This window comes from Lynx rufus, unplaced genomic scaffold (genome assembly GCF_022079265.1).
Source record: "Lynx rufus isolate CCGP_SWC_20201006 ecotype Redwood Valley unplaced genomic scaffold, mLynRuf1.p SCAF_1, whole genome shotgun sequence".
NCBI lineage: Eukaryota > Metazoa > Chordata > Mammalia > Carnivora > Felidae > Lynx > Lynx rufus.
The window spans coordinates 122,741,861-122,758,314 of record NW_025814823.1 but is presented as its reverse complement, the minus strand read 5'-3'; the positions used below and the strand labels follow the sequence as shown (position 1 = coordinate 122,758,314).

Genomic DNA, 16,454 nt, shown 5'->3' with positions numbered 1-16,454 from the left:
CTGGCCTTGAAGCTTCTGCCAAGATCCTGCCCACCAGCTGGGTGTCTGTGTCTTTGGCTTCCTCCTTTTGAACCTGCCCTTGGCTGTGACTGACAGATTAATTATCAGGGGGAAGGGTGGACTTGGGAGTGAAGAATGAGGTGTAAAATGACCCACTCAGATTCTTCTTGTTAGGAGCACGGGTGGACTCACTTCGAGGATAGCTAACTTCACATATGTATTCTTTAAATGATTCATGACCTCCTTCAGTCTCTCCTAATGGTTCCTTATTTGTTTTTCCAAATGTTACTCTTCATCCTTCACTAAAATAAAGAACACAGTGAAAGGGGTAACAAAAACACCTCTATTTAAAAAAAATATATTTATGGGGTGCATGGGTGACTCGGTTGGACATCTGACTTCAGCTCAGCTCATGATCTCGCTGTTTGTGGGTTCGAGCCCTGCATCAGGCTCTGTGCTGACAGCTCAGAGCCTGGAGCCTGCTTCAGATTCTGCGTCTCCCTCTCTCTCTGCCCCTCCCCCGCTCACACACTGTTTCTCACTCAAAAATAAATAAATAAACATTAAGAAAATTAAAAAAAAAATAAAATGTTTATTACACATTCTATATTGCAGACCCTGCCAAGTGCTGGGGTTGCAGTACAAGCCAAGAAGCATGTCTCCACCAAAAAGCAGATCAGCTTGTTTTGAGTCTGTAGAAGTTGTTTTCTGAGTGTATGCCTGTCTTGCTTGGTTTCTAGATTGTGAGGCTGGTGAATCACTTGCAAAGATCACTCTGATAAATATAAGTTACAGTGTCTCAAATCCTCTCAGTACTGTGTTTGTCTTCAGAGTTGCTTCTTTGAAATCGTCAGTTGCTTTACTGTCTCACCAGGCAAATTGGAGACAATCTGATTGTCCCTGGAGGAGTGAAGACCATCGAGGCCAATGGGAAGATGGTGATCCCGGGAGGCATTGATGTCCACACTCACTTCCAGATGCCATACAAAGGAATGACCACAGTGGATGACTTCTTCCAAGGGACGAAGGCTGCCTTAGCGGGGGGCACCACCATGATCAGTAAGCCGCCCAATCCTCCACACTCCTGGAGGAGTGCCTGGTCCCGACGAGTGCCTGTTTAACTAACGTGTTAACCCCTGTTGCTCTCTGGCCATAGCTCGTACACATCTCTCAATTCAGAGCATTGGCCATCTGCCTGATGGGACCCGAGGAAAGCAGATGGCAGTGAGGATGCTGGCAGGTCACTGAAATTGGACAGAGGAGATTCACGAGGCTCCTGGCCATGAAGGCAGCTGTCCTCTCGTGTCTGCCTCAGAGCAGGGTGTGGGTGTGCAGTGGGTGGGGAATCAGCACTTCTCTCTGGGCCAGACACTGGGAAGAGTCTGAGGGGCCAAAGTGCGGAGATGGGCAACATGTTATTTCAGAACTTCCTACTTGGGCTTAGGCAGGAGGGGGCAGAGAGCACAGGCAGAGCAGTGTGAACAGGGCTAAGCATCCCAGAGAGGGAAAGATAATGGAGACCTGTGGTTCTGGAGAAACCAGGGGGTTCATTGCCATTTACTGTTATCTGGTCTGCACTGGGTTTTGACCAATTCGTATCTTAAGATTAGGCAAGCTGTGGGGGTGGTTTCCTTTGTTTTTTGTTTCTGTTTTGTCTTTTTTTTTTTTTTTTTTTTGTCTGGGAACAGTTGCAATTCCAGAGAAACCTAGGATGTTGCATGCCATTGCATGACTGAACACATAGCATTCCAAGGCAGTCCTTCCTGTCCCAAAGGAATCCCAGGGAAGTGGGTCCCATCCCAGGCTCGGCCCTAAACTTGGTCAGCAAGAGCACTGCTTATTTTAACACCGTATACATCCATCCAAGAACACAGAACAGCCTGAGCTGTAGAGTTTATTCATTGTCTTTTGCCTCCTTTTGATGGGAGCACCAGCTGGGTTGAGCTTCAGCTAGTTGGGTGTGGAAGCCCAGGAAAACTGCCTCAAGGCCATAAAAGGTGCAATTCAGGGAGACCAAAGCTTTTCTCCAGCTGAAGGGAGGAAGCCAGCTGCGTTCCCTGCAGCCGCCTGCCCACAGAGGCCCTGGTGCACGCCTCAGTAATGCAGCTCCTCGCGTTTGCTTTCTGATAAGCACACGTGGGCTGCCTGTGGTAGGAGGCTGAGGACACCAGAGATGTTGGTTTGGCTTTCTGCCATCGGGCAAGGCGTTGGACCTGTTCAGTGTCCTGGGAACATGTGTTGTGCTTGGTCCTCAATGTGAGGGAGGGAGGGGAGGAAAGTCAGAGTTGTGGGTGTTGAGAGAAAACCATACAGAGAGACACAAAACTGTACGTGTTCTTTGTAGATAATTTAAAAACTGTAGATATGCAGCAGGAAAAGCAAACCTATAAAGCTCACATCACTGTCAGAGTGTGGCTGTAGTTTTCTTCCTATTTAACAAAAATAGACCCTAATAGACATACAGTGTTTTAGTGTTGTTTTAATCCACCGTTTCACTAAATAACCATGTCACGAGTGTCTTTCCATTCATTTAATTTTATTCCACTGGAGCATTTAAAATTTTTTTTTTTCAACGTTTATTTATTTTTGGGACAGAGAGAGACAGAGCATGAACGGGGGAGGGGCAGAGAGAGAGGGAGACACAGAATCGGAAACAGGCTCCAGGCTCTGAGCCATCAGCCCAGAGCCCGACGCGGGGCTCGAACTCACGGAGCGCGAGATCGTGACCTGGCTGAAGTCGGACGCTTAACCGACTGCGCCACCCAGGCGCCCCTCCACTGGAGCATTTAAAATAGGTGCCTAATCATCCATTTTAGGAAGGTGTGTTTATTATTTAGCTGAACTTCTCTATTGTTAAAGATTTTGGTGATTTCCAATTTTTCACTTTTATAAACATTTAAATAATATTTGTAGTGGCAAACATCTATAGTGCTCAGATTTTGCAGACAGCCATGTTTTATTAGGAATAATTCTTAGGCCCAGGAATAATTACTGAGTTAAGGTATGAAAAATCTCAGATTTTTGATGTATATATCAAAATTGTTCTCAGGAATGTTGTAGCAATTTGCACTTCCCCCAACTGCCCCAAGGGAGCTGTGAGTGTCACTTTTGTGTTATCCTCATCAGGTGTGAATGTCATTACTTTTAAAACTGCTGTCCAAGGTTGCACACATTGTAAGAGTAGATTTGGGCCTCAAAGAACACTTCTTTTTTAATTTTTAGAGAGAGAGAGGGCACAGTGGGCAGAGGGGGAGAGGGAGAGAGAGAGAAAGAGAGAGAGAAAGAGATAGAGAACCTTAAGCAGTCTCTAAGCTCAGCATGGAGACTGACACGGGGCTCGATCCCACGACCCTGGGATTATGACCTGAGCCAAAATCAAGATTCAGACGCTCAACTGCCTGAGCCACCTAGGTGCTCCAAAAGAAAACTTATTCTTGGCAAAATGTTTGTGTGGAAATAAGATCTGTGGGCGGAGCTTCAAGTTCACGTACCTGATACTGGCTCTTTCCTATGGTGGTGAGCACAAGGATGTCACTGTCTTCTTACCTGACATAAATTTGAAGTCCCTCCTTCCACCCATAGAAGGGAGTCTGACTTTCTTCACTAGCAGTGACTTCCGGTAATACTGGCAATAATGGCACATGGTGGACATTCATTGACATTTATTGAGCACTTACTATGTGCCAGGCATCAGGTGAGATACTTTTCATGCATTTTCCCTTCGAATCATACAACACAATTAGAAGGAAGGCACTATGACACTCCATCCTCCATCTCCCTGAGCACCCATTTCAAGGATAAAAAAACCGAGGTTTAGAGAGGCTAGTAGTTTGTCCAAGAGCAACATGGGTAAGTGACAGTTCAATTATCAGCCATCTGGAAACTGCCTGAGAACACTTTCTAAGGTTAATTCCATGCTCAGGAAGTGGAGGCTTTGCAGCCCTAGCTAAGCACGCGGGAGCAGGCCTGTTCAGAGGGGAGCAACAGCTGGGTCCCTGAGTTACCCATTTGGGGCCTCTGTCGTTCAGTTGACCACGTGGTGCCTGAGCCCGAGGCCAGCCTAACCGAGGCCTACGAGAAGTGGCGAGAGTGGGCAGATGGGAAGAGCTGCTGTGACTATGCCTTGCACGTGGACATCACCCACTGGAACGACAGCGTCAAGCAGGAGGTGCAGAACCTCATCAAGGACAAAGGTGAGCCTCTCTGCGCCCCTCCCCCTTTCTCCTTGCTTGGAGTCTGGAACCTTGAGCTAGGTGCTAGGTGCAGGGCGACTGCTGTGTTCCAGGCACCTTGTGTTAATGTATGCCATCTTACTCCCTCCAGGGTCCCCACAAAGAAGATTCTTCTCCTCACTTTGCAGATGGAGAGCCTGAGGCTCAGAATAAGTGGCCCAGGCTCACAGAGCTAGTAAGCAGTAGCTATACCCAAAGTCTATGCCCTTCGCCTCCACACGGCCCTGCCTGTTTTACAGAGGAAGAAACTGAGGCCAGGAGAGGCTAACATCTTACAGAAGGTCACAAAGCTACTAAATATGAGAGCAGGAATTTTTGACCTTTGTAACTTTCACCGCAAAGATCAAACCACTACTGTTCTAAAACAGTGGCATCCTCAGAAAAGGCCGTGGCATTTCTGGGGGCAAAGATACATTCTTACCCAGGCTAGGAGCTTAGGACATGGAAACGTGTGTGTGTGTCCCCTCAGTGAGCACATGACTTATGTTTCCTTGTCCTTGATCATCAGATATTTCACATACACGCACCGCCCCCCATACACGCACACAGACATGCAATATGCTGGGCATCATCACATCGCCTGGGGGATTTAGGGAAGTATGGGAATGGTCTCCCTTGAACGTTCAGGGCAAAAGGAAGCAGGCCAGTAAAGAGGAACAGGATAAATGCTGCAAGGTGCAGAATATTATTGTAATAGTATTAGCCTCATACTAATTATATTACAATATTAGTACTAATGAATGCTAGCATAGTAACATACACACTGTTATAACACTAACCTAGTGATCCTATTACCAGTGAGCTACCTTAATGCAGATGTCGAGAGCAGTGGAAGAGAGTGTGCTCCGGGTTGGAGGGGAGAGGATGGGTTCCCAGAGGATGAGGTTTTTCTTTCCATCTCCCCCCTCACCCGCCCCCAAGCTCTGCTCAGACCTTCCTGATACAGGATGTGGAAGTAACCCCCTTCTTTCTTGTGATGCCTCTCACTCTGGACATCTCCAGTGGGGTAGAAAATGGAACGGCCTTAACACCCACTTCTCTGCCAAAGGGCCCGGGTCATTCCGCGGATGACAAAGAGGCTTATGGGAAGGGTAGTGTTGGGAAAAGCTGCCCTGAGCTGAACCACTCTGGGTCGGGAAGTTCTCAAATTACAACCCACTTTTGGCCTGGAACAATGTGGGCTGAGATGGCCCTAATGGTTGGAGACCAAAATTATCCTCCTTTCCTCAAAATGATTCTCTGTTCCCTAGCCCCACCTACTTATATAAATTACTATATTAATGGTTTACTTTGGGGTGAAAAATTAAATAGCTCTTTCCTAGCAACGCTTACAACTTGGATATTTAAGCATAAGGTGGACCTTGACCTCTGCCCATCAGCTCTGTAGTTTCCCGAGGCCATGGTCGCTGTCTTAGAGGCAATAGCCGGCAAGGCTTCATGTAGAGCAGGCATTCATTAAGCAGTGAAATAAATCCAATCCCAGGAGCTCCATTAATGAAGCTCAAATATGTGCCAGGTCTGGTGCTAAGAGTTCGGTATGAGTTGGCTCATTTAACGTTTCCAGCTGCCTTATGAAGCAGGCTATTGTAAATTTTCCATTTTATAGGTGAGGAAACCAAGAGGCGAGGTATTCCCAGCTCGCTGAGCTAGAATGTGGTGCAGCCGCAGTGTGTGAGCCTGACTTGTGTGCTACAGTGATTCTCAATGAAAAAATAATGCCTCGAGCAGCAGCAAAGCTTGCTGACCCTCTGGGGAGGGGAATGGGGGTTAGGGGGCAAGGCAAGAAAGAGGCACAGAAGAGCCTGTTCTGCTGTGACCCCACGTAGGCATTGTTGTTTTTCTAGGTGCGGGGAGAATGGAGAATGGGAAGCATCTGCTTTATATTGGACAGGTGCCCATAATGCACTCAGTCGGGCCCCATGGGCGATGAGAGCAAAGGATAGAGAGTGCTCGGGCTAATGTTGTCTTCCTCCTGATCTCCCTCCCTTCCCTCTCTTGCAGGGGTTAACTCCTTCATGGTTTACATGGCCTATAAGGATTTGTATCAAGTGTCCAACACAGAGGTAACAAGCCATTGCTGTGTGGTTTGGGGTATCTGGATGGGCTTCCTATTGTTGCTATGACCTTGGCTCTTTGAGCATTAGTCACTGTGGTCGCTGTGGGAGACTGCTGGGCCAGAGTGCTTCTTAGAGCCCTCGCAGTCCATGGCACTGCGAATAAATAAGGTAACAGGCAGGGTGCCCATGGCAGGGCAGACCAGGAGCTAGAATTTCCACTGGCAGCAGCTTTCTCCAAAGGACGGGGGGAAGGGTATGCCAAAATCTGTGTCTACCAAACAAGCCCTAAGCCCCGCAGGAGCTCAGCACAAATGTGAGGTGCTATATCTGCAAGACACAGGAGGGGTGAAGGAGGGGTTTCTGCTGTTTGGGGTAATAGCTTGCCCGTGACTCTCCCAAAGGCATTCTCGTGGCCTGTGTTGGTTTTAGACGAATCTCACATTTTTAGAGGAAATGCAAGAAGTTAGTTCCCATGCCTCCTGGTTGGGAGGTGAAGGGAGGTCTGCCTTGATGGGTTAAGAAATAGGGGTTTCAGCTTTCGCTTTAACTCCTGGTCAGGCTGTAGCAGCTTTCGGGAGCACTTGTGGAGAAGAATAGTGAAGGTCTATCTCAGCAAAATGGGAAATTATACCATTAAAAACGTGTGCTGGAGGCAGAGTTAAAGTCTCGACAGCACTTTGTTACACGTTCGCCCTGTCTGCCGAGGAGACATGACATGTTCTTTGTATGGACGGTTTCCTAGAGTTCCTTTGGACTCGCACTCTTTGGTCATGCATATTTTAGTCTGTATTTCTCGCTCTAATCGCTGGTTTCCTCTGGTTCTCCTCATTTGGTTTATTTATGGCTCTAGTGAGTGACCCTTGTGTGAAGTTGCTGGAAGCATCCGTGCCTTGTGAAGGTGACAACGAGTCCTTTCTCTTGCAGCTGTACGAGATCTTCACCTGTCTGGGAGAGCTGGGAGCCATTGCGCAAGTTCATGCTGAGAACGGGGATATCATTGCCCAGGTGATGTTGTGCAGCTCCCCGGAGCACGCTGTCTGCACGAGCTCTGGTCTTCAGCCCATCTCTCTCCTCATTCCTTCAGTATTGCTTGAGCTCTTAATGTGTGCAAGGCACGCTCATAAACGCTGTGCTAAAAACAGAACCTGCCCCAACAACCTCCCAATCTAGGAGGAGGGAAAAAGGTGGAATGAAGACAAGTTGAGGGAGAAAGGGGAGGCTGCTCTAAAACAGGGAGCCGTCTGGCCATACTGGGGAATCAGAAAAGGCATCGCGGGAGAGGTTTTCAAATTGGACCATTTAAGTGGGAGAGCATGGCTGATTCTCTTTTCGAAGTGAGTCCAAGCTATGTGACATTCTCTGCCCCAGAGAAAAACCGTAAGGCAGCACGTCTCAGAAATCTCATCCAGGACTGCGGAACTCACGGCTTTAGATAATAAAGAACGTAGGTCTGTGGGGATCAGATGCCCCACTGGTTTCCTAGAAGTTGGACTGAGAAACCCGACGCAGGAGTGAGGAAAGTGAGGCCCCAAGGCCCAAAGTGATCATTTGTGAGGAAGCAGAAAGCACTTTCTCCATCTCCTGGGTCGCTTAATGGGCTGGATGCACAGATGTCTCTTAGCCAGGGTTTTGTTGATGTCAGAAGCATTCAAGATTGGCCCCCACTAGGAGGAAGCAGCCAGAAGAGTGGGAGCTCTCTCGGTCCATTTAATAACCTTCACAGAAAAACCCATTACTCATTCTTTCAAAGAGTATTTCCTGTGCATTTTGTGCCAGGCACGAGGCTACTGAGGTGAGCCCCCAACAGACGCATTCCTTAGAGTTGCCCAAGAGTTGGTGAATGTGGTCAGCAGGGGTGTGGGAACAGTGTGGGGCCGACTCTTGTCTCAGCCCCACTGGCCTCCAGCAGCAGGTACCCTCTGGCGAACACTGACTACGGTAGGCACTGGGAAGTGCTCTAGCACATTTTCACTTGATCTGCCCTGCACCCTTGAAAGATGGCTGCTATCTGCCTGGTTTTGTAGATGAGCGTATTGGGCTCAGAGGATCAAGTCACGGGCCCAGGTATCACAGCCAGTAACTGGAAGAAAATCTTAGCTCAAAGGGTGGCTCAGTGGGCATCCTCCCCCAGAGTTGGTGTGTCCTGGGCCCTTTGCTCCCCCAGTCCGGCTGCAGGGCCTCCGCGAGGCAGCGTCCCCACAGAGCCGGGCTCCAGCTGTTACCATTGCGGACGCTGGATGTTGTCTCACCAGTGGAGGAGGTGAGCTGGATGTGTCGTTTCCTCTTGCTGACCAAGGAGATTAATTAGTCAGGTCCCTGACAGCCTTCTCCCACGTCCCCCACACACCCAGAGATAATGAAATCATTTTCCAAAGAGGGTCCAGTGCCTGTGGGAGGCATCCTGGTCATGTTAGGGCTGTTACTCCTCCTCTTTCTCCACGTTTTTAGTGCAGCAGCCAGAGGCCCCAGCCCTCCCTCCAGATGCCCTAGAAACCAAACTCCCTGCTACTTCCTTCTAAGCCCTGTGGAGGCAGACAGGTTGCCATTGCTAAGCCCCTTGTCCAGCTTCCTCTTGTGGCTCCACAGCACAGATATATTTCTGGTTCCCCCCACCCCCACTCTTCCCTACCTTGTGAAAGATCTGTTCTCAGTCAGGGAAAGAATAAGGGCGTTTTTCCACTTGGATGAGTTTCTTGTGTGTGTTTATTACATGGAGGTGGAGCTGAAAGATTTTATCATGTTGTCTAAATGAAGGCAGCTGCTGTACTCAGAGTTTAGGCAAATGTCACCAAAGAGCAAGAAGAAATCTCTCTCAAGGATACCCACGATGGACATTTTCAACAGTTTCAGGCTGGCCGGGCATTCTGAGAGCACAGCATCTTGAGCTCGTCATCTGACAGTATTTATTGAGCACCTACTATGTGCCAAGCCTTGGGGAGGGAAGATGAAAATGACAGGGTCCCTTTCCTCATGGAGTAAACCAAAATTGTATCCTGCCCCAAACCGTGATGTGATTACAGCAATGATCAGTGCCCCAAGGAGCCCGCTGTTCCTGCACCCAGGCAAGCTGGCTTCACTGGGTCTTTGCATGCCCTTCCTGACCTCCCAGCTCTAGGAACACCATGGCCTTTAAGAATGGGACTTCTCAGGGACACCTGGGTGGCTCAGTCGGTTAAGCCTCCAACTTCGGCTCAGGTTCGTCAGTTCGAACCCCACGTCAGGCTCTGTGCTGACAGCTCAGAGCCTGGAGCCTACTTTGGATTCCGGGACTCCCTCTCTCTCTGCCCCTTCTCTCCTTGCACTCTGTCTGTCTCTCAAAAAATAAATAAATGTTAAAAAAAAAAAAGAATGGACTTCCCAGCATGAGCAGTGCATTGAAATCACCTGTGGAGCTTAGGGATTCCTGAGATTCTCCAACTTCCAGAGATTCTGATTTAGGAGGTCAGTAGTAAACTTCAGGCAAGCATAATTTGAAAAAGTTCCCTTGATGATTTGAAAGTGCTTGGAAACCACCTCTGGAGCAAGCTTCCTCCCGTGCGCCGTCCCAGCCCTCTTGAACATGAGCGTCCTATGAGACAGGAGAAGCTTTGGTTGGACACCTCAACCTTTGTGTGACTTGAGGAGGCAAAGCAGGGTGGAAACTCACCAGCGTTCAGAAGAAATCGTATTCAGTCTGAGGCTCCATAAATGGAACAGTAAGAATGAAAAGTGAACTTGGCTGTAACAATCAGCCTCTGGCCTTTGTTCTAATCCTGCATAGCTGGACACTGTGACCATTTCACTGCTCACAGCAGCTTGAAATATACGATATGCGTCTTTCTTCCTACACCTTAAGCAAAATTTATATTACTCAAAGCAAAACAAAACAAAACAAAACCAAGAAAAACTAGATTTTCTTTTCCAGAAAGAAGGAATCCCTTCCCTTCTAAACATCTCATAGTTTCGAAGTGAAACGAGGTTTCGTTCCCTTCACTCTCTGTCCTCCCTCTCCCTCCCTGCCAGGGCAGGGTTTCATTGGATTTGGCCTCAGCATTTTGGGAGCAAAGGCCAGCCAAACTGCAGATATGGAGGCTTAGGATTTCTGCCAGTTCCAATTAGCCCACGTGTGTGCTCACTGCCCAGCCACCTGCTTCTTCCAGAAAGCTGGCCAGAAGTCTGAAGAATTTAGCCATTAGCTGTGTGGGGTGGGCAGTTCTGCCACAAAACAACCTAATTAAATAGAATCTGACCCAAAGAGTAACTCAGTTAATGCTGTTTGGAGGCATTATTTTGTCTGGTTTAATTCTGAGTCCGTTTACTTCAGCCATAAATTCAAACCACAAAATAGCCTCGGGGCTTTGTTACAGTGCAGATTCCTAGAATTTAGCCTCTGTATTTTGACTTGGAGAGGACCACAGAGCTGCTCAGCCAGGAAAGGCAACCCAGGGGATTCTGATGTAGGTGGTAGGTGTACCAGACCTTGGGAGACACAGCATGAAACTGTCAGCAGTAAGTGAGCTGGTGTGACTTTTGATGTGTCATGTAGAAAAAAAAAAAAAAATGATCCTCTAACAGACTGCCATCCTTTTAATTTAAAAAAGCCACCCTTAAATGATTTTTTTCTCCTCTTATTTAAGACTTGACCCTATTTCGCAATTCCAGATAGAGCATTAACAAATGTATTCAACATACGCATTTTATTCTTTTTGTTCCCTTGAACACTTCTTCAGATTAAAATACACCAGCACAGCTTTTCTAGACCTCAGTGGAGCTTATCTCAAAACTGGTCTGTGTTCTTATCTCATTGTAGGAGCAAACCCGGATGTTGGAAATGGGGATAACTGGTCCGGAAGGCCATGTGCTGAGCAGACCAGAGGAGGTGAGTTGCACGGGGGCTGGGGGATGGAGGAGGGGCAGGTGCTCTGCTTTCCAGCATCTTCTGGGAGACTCCTCTTACTGCAATACCTTATGGCCGCTGCTCATTTGAGGGTTTGTGTTCAGCCCGCCTTTCCTAGGCACATGTGCACACGGTGTATATGAGCAAGTATTGCTGGAAGGTGAGAGTCTCTGTGAATACCAGATAGCAATCCCGGAACCTTTTTTCCAAAGACTGCTTCTGACTGACCCAACTCAGGGGACTCTGAGAAAAGGAATGTAAGGGAAATGTTTACTTCTGATCCCTAATCTCTCTAAAGATAACACAGGTTGGAGTGTACTCCACAGTTATTCAGCTGGAGAGGTAAATCCCCAAATCCTTTCTTAATCAGTGTGAATCTTAAAGACATGTCCATGTTATATTCTGAGTCCTGCAAAATAAAATATTAGCGATATGGATAGTAGGGGGAGTGGGCGTCTCACAGACATTATGTCTGTCGCTTTGTGTGATGAAGTCCAGGTATGGGAGTTTCCCACATGTAAGATGGGTGATGAATAGTGACTTCTTAGCCCCTGACGAGTGAATAAAAGGTCACTAGTGGCTGATTGCATGTGTTTGGGATGTCAGCAGCTTCAGCTGCTGACACAGGACACAGAGTAGGGACTTGGCTGCCCGTGTGGCTGACAGCATATTGGCTTTGGGAGGCCAGCCTGGGGTTGGCACCTGGGGTGTGTTGAGAGCCCTCTGTGTGAGTGAAGGGAGCCTGGCTCTTGCTTTGTTATCCCCAGCCCCACACTCTACAGCAGGTAAGAGGAGGCAGAACCAGACGTCCGTGTATCCCTGTTGCCCATCTCTTCTAGAGGCTTTATAAAATGAAAATGTAACACACATACAGAAAAGTGCCCCAATCATAAAGATACAAGGGGTTTTCACAAGCCGAATACACTTGTGTAACCAGCACCCACTTGGAGAAGCAGAGCACTGTCAGAACCCCAGAAACTCCTCTGTGTCTAATGATATCATTTCCCAGTTAAAATAATTTATACCTATTTCATAATATGTATTATGGGTCCTTTCTATGGAGCCCTAGCTTATACCTGGAACTGTGCTGATTACCTCAGTTGTCCTTGCTGCTGCTCTGGGCAGTTGGTAGTGTTGCTGGTGGAAGAAACTGAAGCTCAGAGAGGTTAAGCTACTGGCTGCTTCCATGTGAAGGATTGGAAAGCTGTTTACATGCTGTGAGTAGGGCCAGGGTGATCAGCACTGTTGGTGAAACTTTTCCTAAATGCTGGTCATTGTAGCAATTTGCTGGCAAGATTGATTCCTGTAGCAGCAGCCAGGGGATTTCTGAGCAAAGTCTATTTTTGTTCCCTGGTTTGTTTTTCCAACCCCCCCTTCCCCCCCCAACCCCACTCCTGTTCCCGTCTCCTTTTTAGTAAAAAGCCTCTCTGCCGCAGATCTGGACAATCCTGGAAACCCTTTTGGGTGAAGCTGGAGGGTGATGTAACCTTCCAAAGATAGTCATGCTGTCAAGGTCCTGGAAACCTGCTGTGCCACGAGGGCACGGGATCACGGGTGCCAGGACCGAGGGCGTGGGGAGTGGCGTGGTCAGCACAGGTGTAAAGAGGGTGGGATGGGCGTAGGAGGGACCTACCCCTCTTCAAGGCAGAGCACACCCGACCACCTTCTCCAGTGATGCTGTGCAGAGAGCTGAACCCCAGGTTTGCTCCAGAAGTCTGGGCGATGCAGGGAGGTGGCCACATTCGCCTGTGGTCAGGGGCTCCAGGGGCTCATCCCTTTGGAACAAAGGGCAGCTTGGGAGCCGCCAGCAGGGCCCTGCCAAGTTTTAGAGTCTGTTGGCTGAGCCGCACCCACCAAGGGCAGTGGCTGGTTTACATTATGCAAGCACCGGGCATCTGCAAGCTATTTTTGGTATTTTTAAAAGTGATGGGTTGCATAGGCTAACCAGAATGTCATATCCATCCAAAAAGGAGCTGCTGCTGATTGAATGGGAGAACACTAGTGTCTCTGCTGTGGGCTGAATAGGACTGAGTTGGACTTTGGGCAGCAGCACAGGCTCTCTCACCCCCGTAGGGATGTGATCGGCAGTAAGACCAGTAGCCAGCCTGCGAGGACCAGGAGTGGGGCAGTTGCCTTAAAGGATGAACCCATAATCACAACAGCCCTGTGTGCCAGGTCCTGTTCACTCTTGGTAGACTGGAAACTGAGATTTGGGGAGGTTGTGTAACGTACCTCAGGTCACCCAGCTTCTAGCTAGCAGAACCAGAACTCCAACCCAGGCCGTTTGAGCCTGAGCTCTAAAGACCCTGCTTTGTTGATAAAGTAAGGGGAGACTCATTATTTCTTCCTGAAAAAATTCAGCCGAGTTGGTTAGCACATGTGAACACATAGATTCTACTTTCGGGTGGGATGGAAGAAATAGATAATAAGAGAAGTCTCTGCTGAGAAGCCTGGGAATTACTAGTGTAAGCAATGCCTTGTGGGATTGCCATCGCTGACCACCCATTGCTGCAGGAAAGGATTGATGTCTAATTGCCTTTACTGGTTAATGCTGACATATTGGTGTTGGGATTGTGTTTTGCTGGAGAATCTGCCTGGGAAGTTTGGAGAGCAAAGGCTTCCATCACAGGCAGACGTTGGGATAATCACAGGGAGAGAGAAAGAACCATCCAAGGGAAGTGAGGGCGAGGCTCTGAGAAGCCAAGTGAATCGCCCCAGCTTTGGATCCAAGGACTCTCACTCCAGATCTTGTAGGCTTTCAAGCACTGTGCCGCACTACCGGCTCAGTTTGTGGAGGCAGGGGAGTAGCCCTCCGGGAGGCTCATGCTTGTCTTGACTCCTGGGACTTCTTTTTGCAGCTGGAAGCTGAGGCTGTGTTCCGTGCCATCACCATCGCCAGCCAAACCAACTGTCCACTCTACGTCACAAAGGTCATGAGCAAGAGTGCGGCTGACATCATCTCCCAAGCCAGGAAAAAAGGTGATTGGTGTTCCCAAGAGCTCGGAACCAGTCATGTGGCTCCCCTTCACCTCCCCTCCGCCCCAGCTCCCCTGCTGTTCTGTACAAACGGTGCCTGTTTTGCTCATTGCCGCACTGTCTGGGAAACCCTTCCTCCGAGTTAGCCCAGGTGATCTTTTTGGCATCCCGGGTGGATGGCAGGCCCCTGGCATTGCTCCTGCTTGTCAGATGAGTTAACTAGACTTAGGAAGGGTGAGTGGTTTGTCCGAGATAGGACAGCTTCAATCACTTCTTTGAGACTTGGTGCATCTTTCTCCCTCCCTCTGATCCTTCATTGTCAGTTCCTGTTATCTGAGCTTTATAAATGGACACGCTAGTCAAGATTATACTGGGGGCAGAAGTAAAAGATCCAACTCAAATGGACTTAAACAAACAAAAGTAAATTATTGGTTGGGAGTGTTTCAGGCATAGCTGGATCAAGGGGTTTAAACAGTGATTTGGGGCTCTATCACTGTTCCTCCTCTCTTGCCTCTGCTTTCCTCTCTGTTGGCTTTTTATTTAGTGTGAACAGTGACAAGAATAAATGTTAAGAGGCACCTGTTGTCCTCCACACTTGACAGGGGGTGCATAATGAGGAAGTAGAGTCTATTTTTTCCAATAGCTCCAGCCAGAGTGCCCAGGAGAACTGTGATTGCCTTGGCTTGGGTCATCGGCCCGTTCCTGAATCAGTATCTGCTCTGGGGATGGTGTGATTGATTGTCCAGGGTTGAGGGCAGAGTGCAGGGGCAGGGTCCCACCACCTGAGCCATACAGATTAGCACAGGTCATTTTGGGAAAGGGGCTGAATGGGTCTCTAAAGCACACTTAGTGGCCCTTCATGCCCCAGGGCTTCTATGCCCTTCATGCCCCAGGGCTTTGTCCCCACCTCCTTCTGACTTGGGCTGCTTTCCTCCATTGCAGTTAACTTGGGCTTCAGTTGTTGCTCATCTGGTGCTAAGCAGAAGTTTACTGTCACTTTAGAGCTTTCTTTTATGCCTTTGTTCTGGTCTCCAGTGACACACTAATGGGCTCACTTGAGAACAGAGTGTGGTTGAGAGCCTGCAGGTGTAGGGCCCTGTGTTTGGTTGGGAGAGAAGATTTAGTAGGCCCCTGTGTATGATCATTACCACTGTAATGGAGAGCCAGTCTAGGGGGGGCTCATCTACCAAATTCTGCATGTAAGTGGCTGGGGTGGCTAAAAATAGTCCCACCGACTCTGACGGCTGAGTGTTCAGTCGTCTGCCTTTCCGGAAAAGGGCACCCTTTTCTTCTGGGGCGGGGTGGGGGGGGATTCTTCCTACTTGTCTAGACAGTCTTTGTTGCTAGCACATTCTGGGGCATCTCCTGCCGTACCCTGCTCACAGTAAGCCTGCTGTTTTTCTTTCCCTGCTTTTAAATGTCTCAACGTGACGTGGTGTGGTTGTTCCACTGGGTGTGAGTCACTGGGCGAGAACCAGGAAAGCAGCCCAATCTTCCTTACCCATTCTTGGAGAAAGGCAAAAGAAAAAAAAAAAAAAAGGAAGAAAAAGCAAAATGCATGGGGAACACCTCTACCATTTCTCCAAGACTCCCTCTCTCTACCACACTCCCTCTCTCAGGCCTTTGGCTCCTGGCTACATCCTCCCTCGGAGCTATTCTCAGGATTGCCTGAAGGGTCTCGAGGACAGGGTGTTTCAGCTACGTGCTGGGTCTTATTTTAAACCCATGGAGAAAGATTCCTCACCCTTGGCCTTCTGGCTCATAGTGGTCTCGCACAAAGAGCTTGTACAGCTGTGTCTCTCAGGTAGCAGGGTGGCCTTGTTCCCATGTTGAAACCTTAACTCCTGATGTGGAAGCCAGTAAACGTCCCAGGACCTGTTCTTCTCGGGGAAGGAGTCGAGAGTACAAGAGCAGGAAGAGAGTGTAGTGGGGTTCACTCTTCCCTCCTGAGCCCAAGTCCCAGTGTATTCAGTTACCAAGTCGTCTTCTTTTTTTTTTTTTAAGTTTATTTATGTGAGAGAGAGAGAGAGAGAGAGAGAGAGAGAGAGAGAGAAAGCACAAGCAGGGGAGGGGCAGAGAGAGAGAATCCCAAGCAGGGTCCGCACTGTCATCCCAGAACCCCATGGGGGGCTCGAACTCACGAACCATGAGATCATGTCCTGAGCTGAAATCAAGAGTCAGATGCTTAACTGAGTGAGCCACCCAGGTGCCCCCAGTCACCAGTGTTCTCTTAAGTAGCTCTGTATGGTTGCTCAGAATTAATATTAGGAATCCACAGTTAAATGAGGACCAGCCATATGCCCTGCACTGACA

General features: G+C 48.7%; 1 protein-coding gene across 1 annotated transcript in view; it reads left to right on the top strand.

Annotated features, from left to right (window-relative positions):
* The window catches only part of DPYSL3 (dihydropyrimidinase like 3), a 110,310-nt gene that overhangs the window by 83,334 nt on the left and 10,522 nt on the right, over positions 1 to 16,454 (top strand). The window contains exons 3-8 of the mRNA XM_047102396.1: positions 875 to 1,059; positions 4,029 to 4,193; positions 6,234 to 6,295; positions 7,214 to 7,294; positions 11,079 to 11,147; positions 14,024 to 14,144. Coding sequence (XP_046958352.1) covers positions 875 to 1,059; positions 4,029 to 4,193; positions 6,234 to 6,295; positions 7,214 to 7,294; positions 11,079 to 11,147; positions 14,024 to 14,144 — 683 coding nt within the window. The remainder of the gene's footprint in view (positions 1 to 874; positions 1,060 to 4,028; positions 4,194 to 6,233; positions 6,296 to 7,213; positions 7,295 to 11,078; positions 11,148 to 14,023; positions 14,145 to 16,454) is intronic.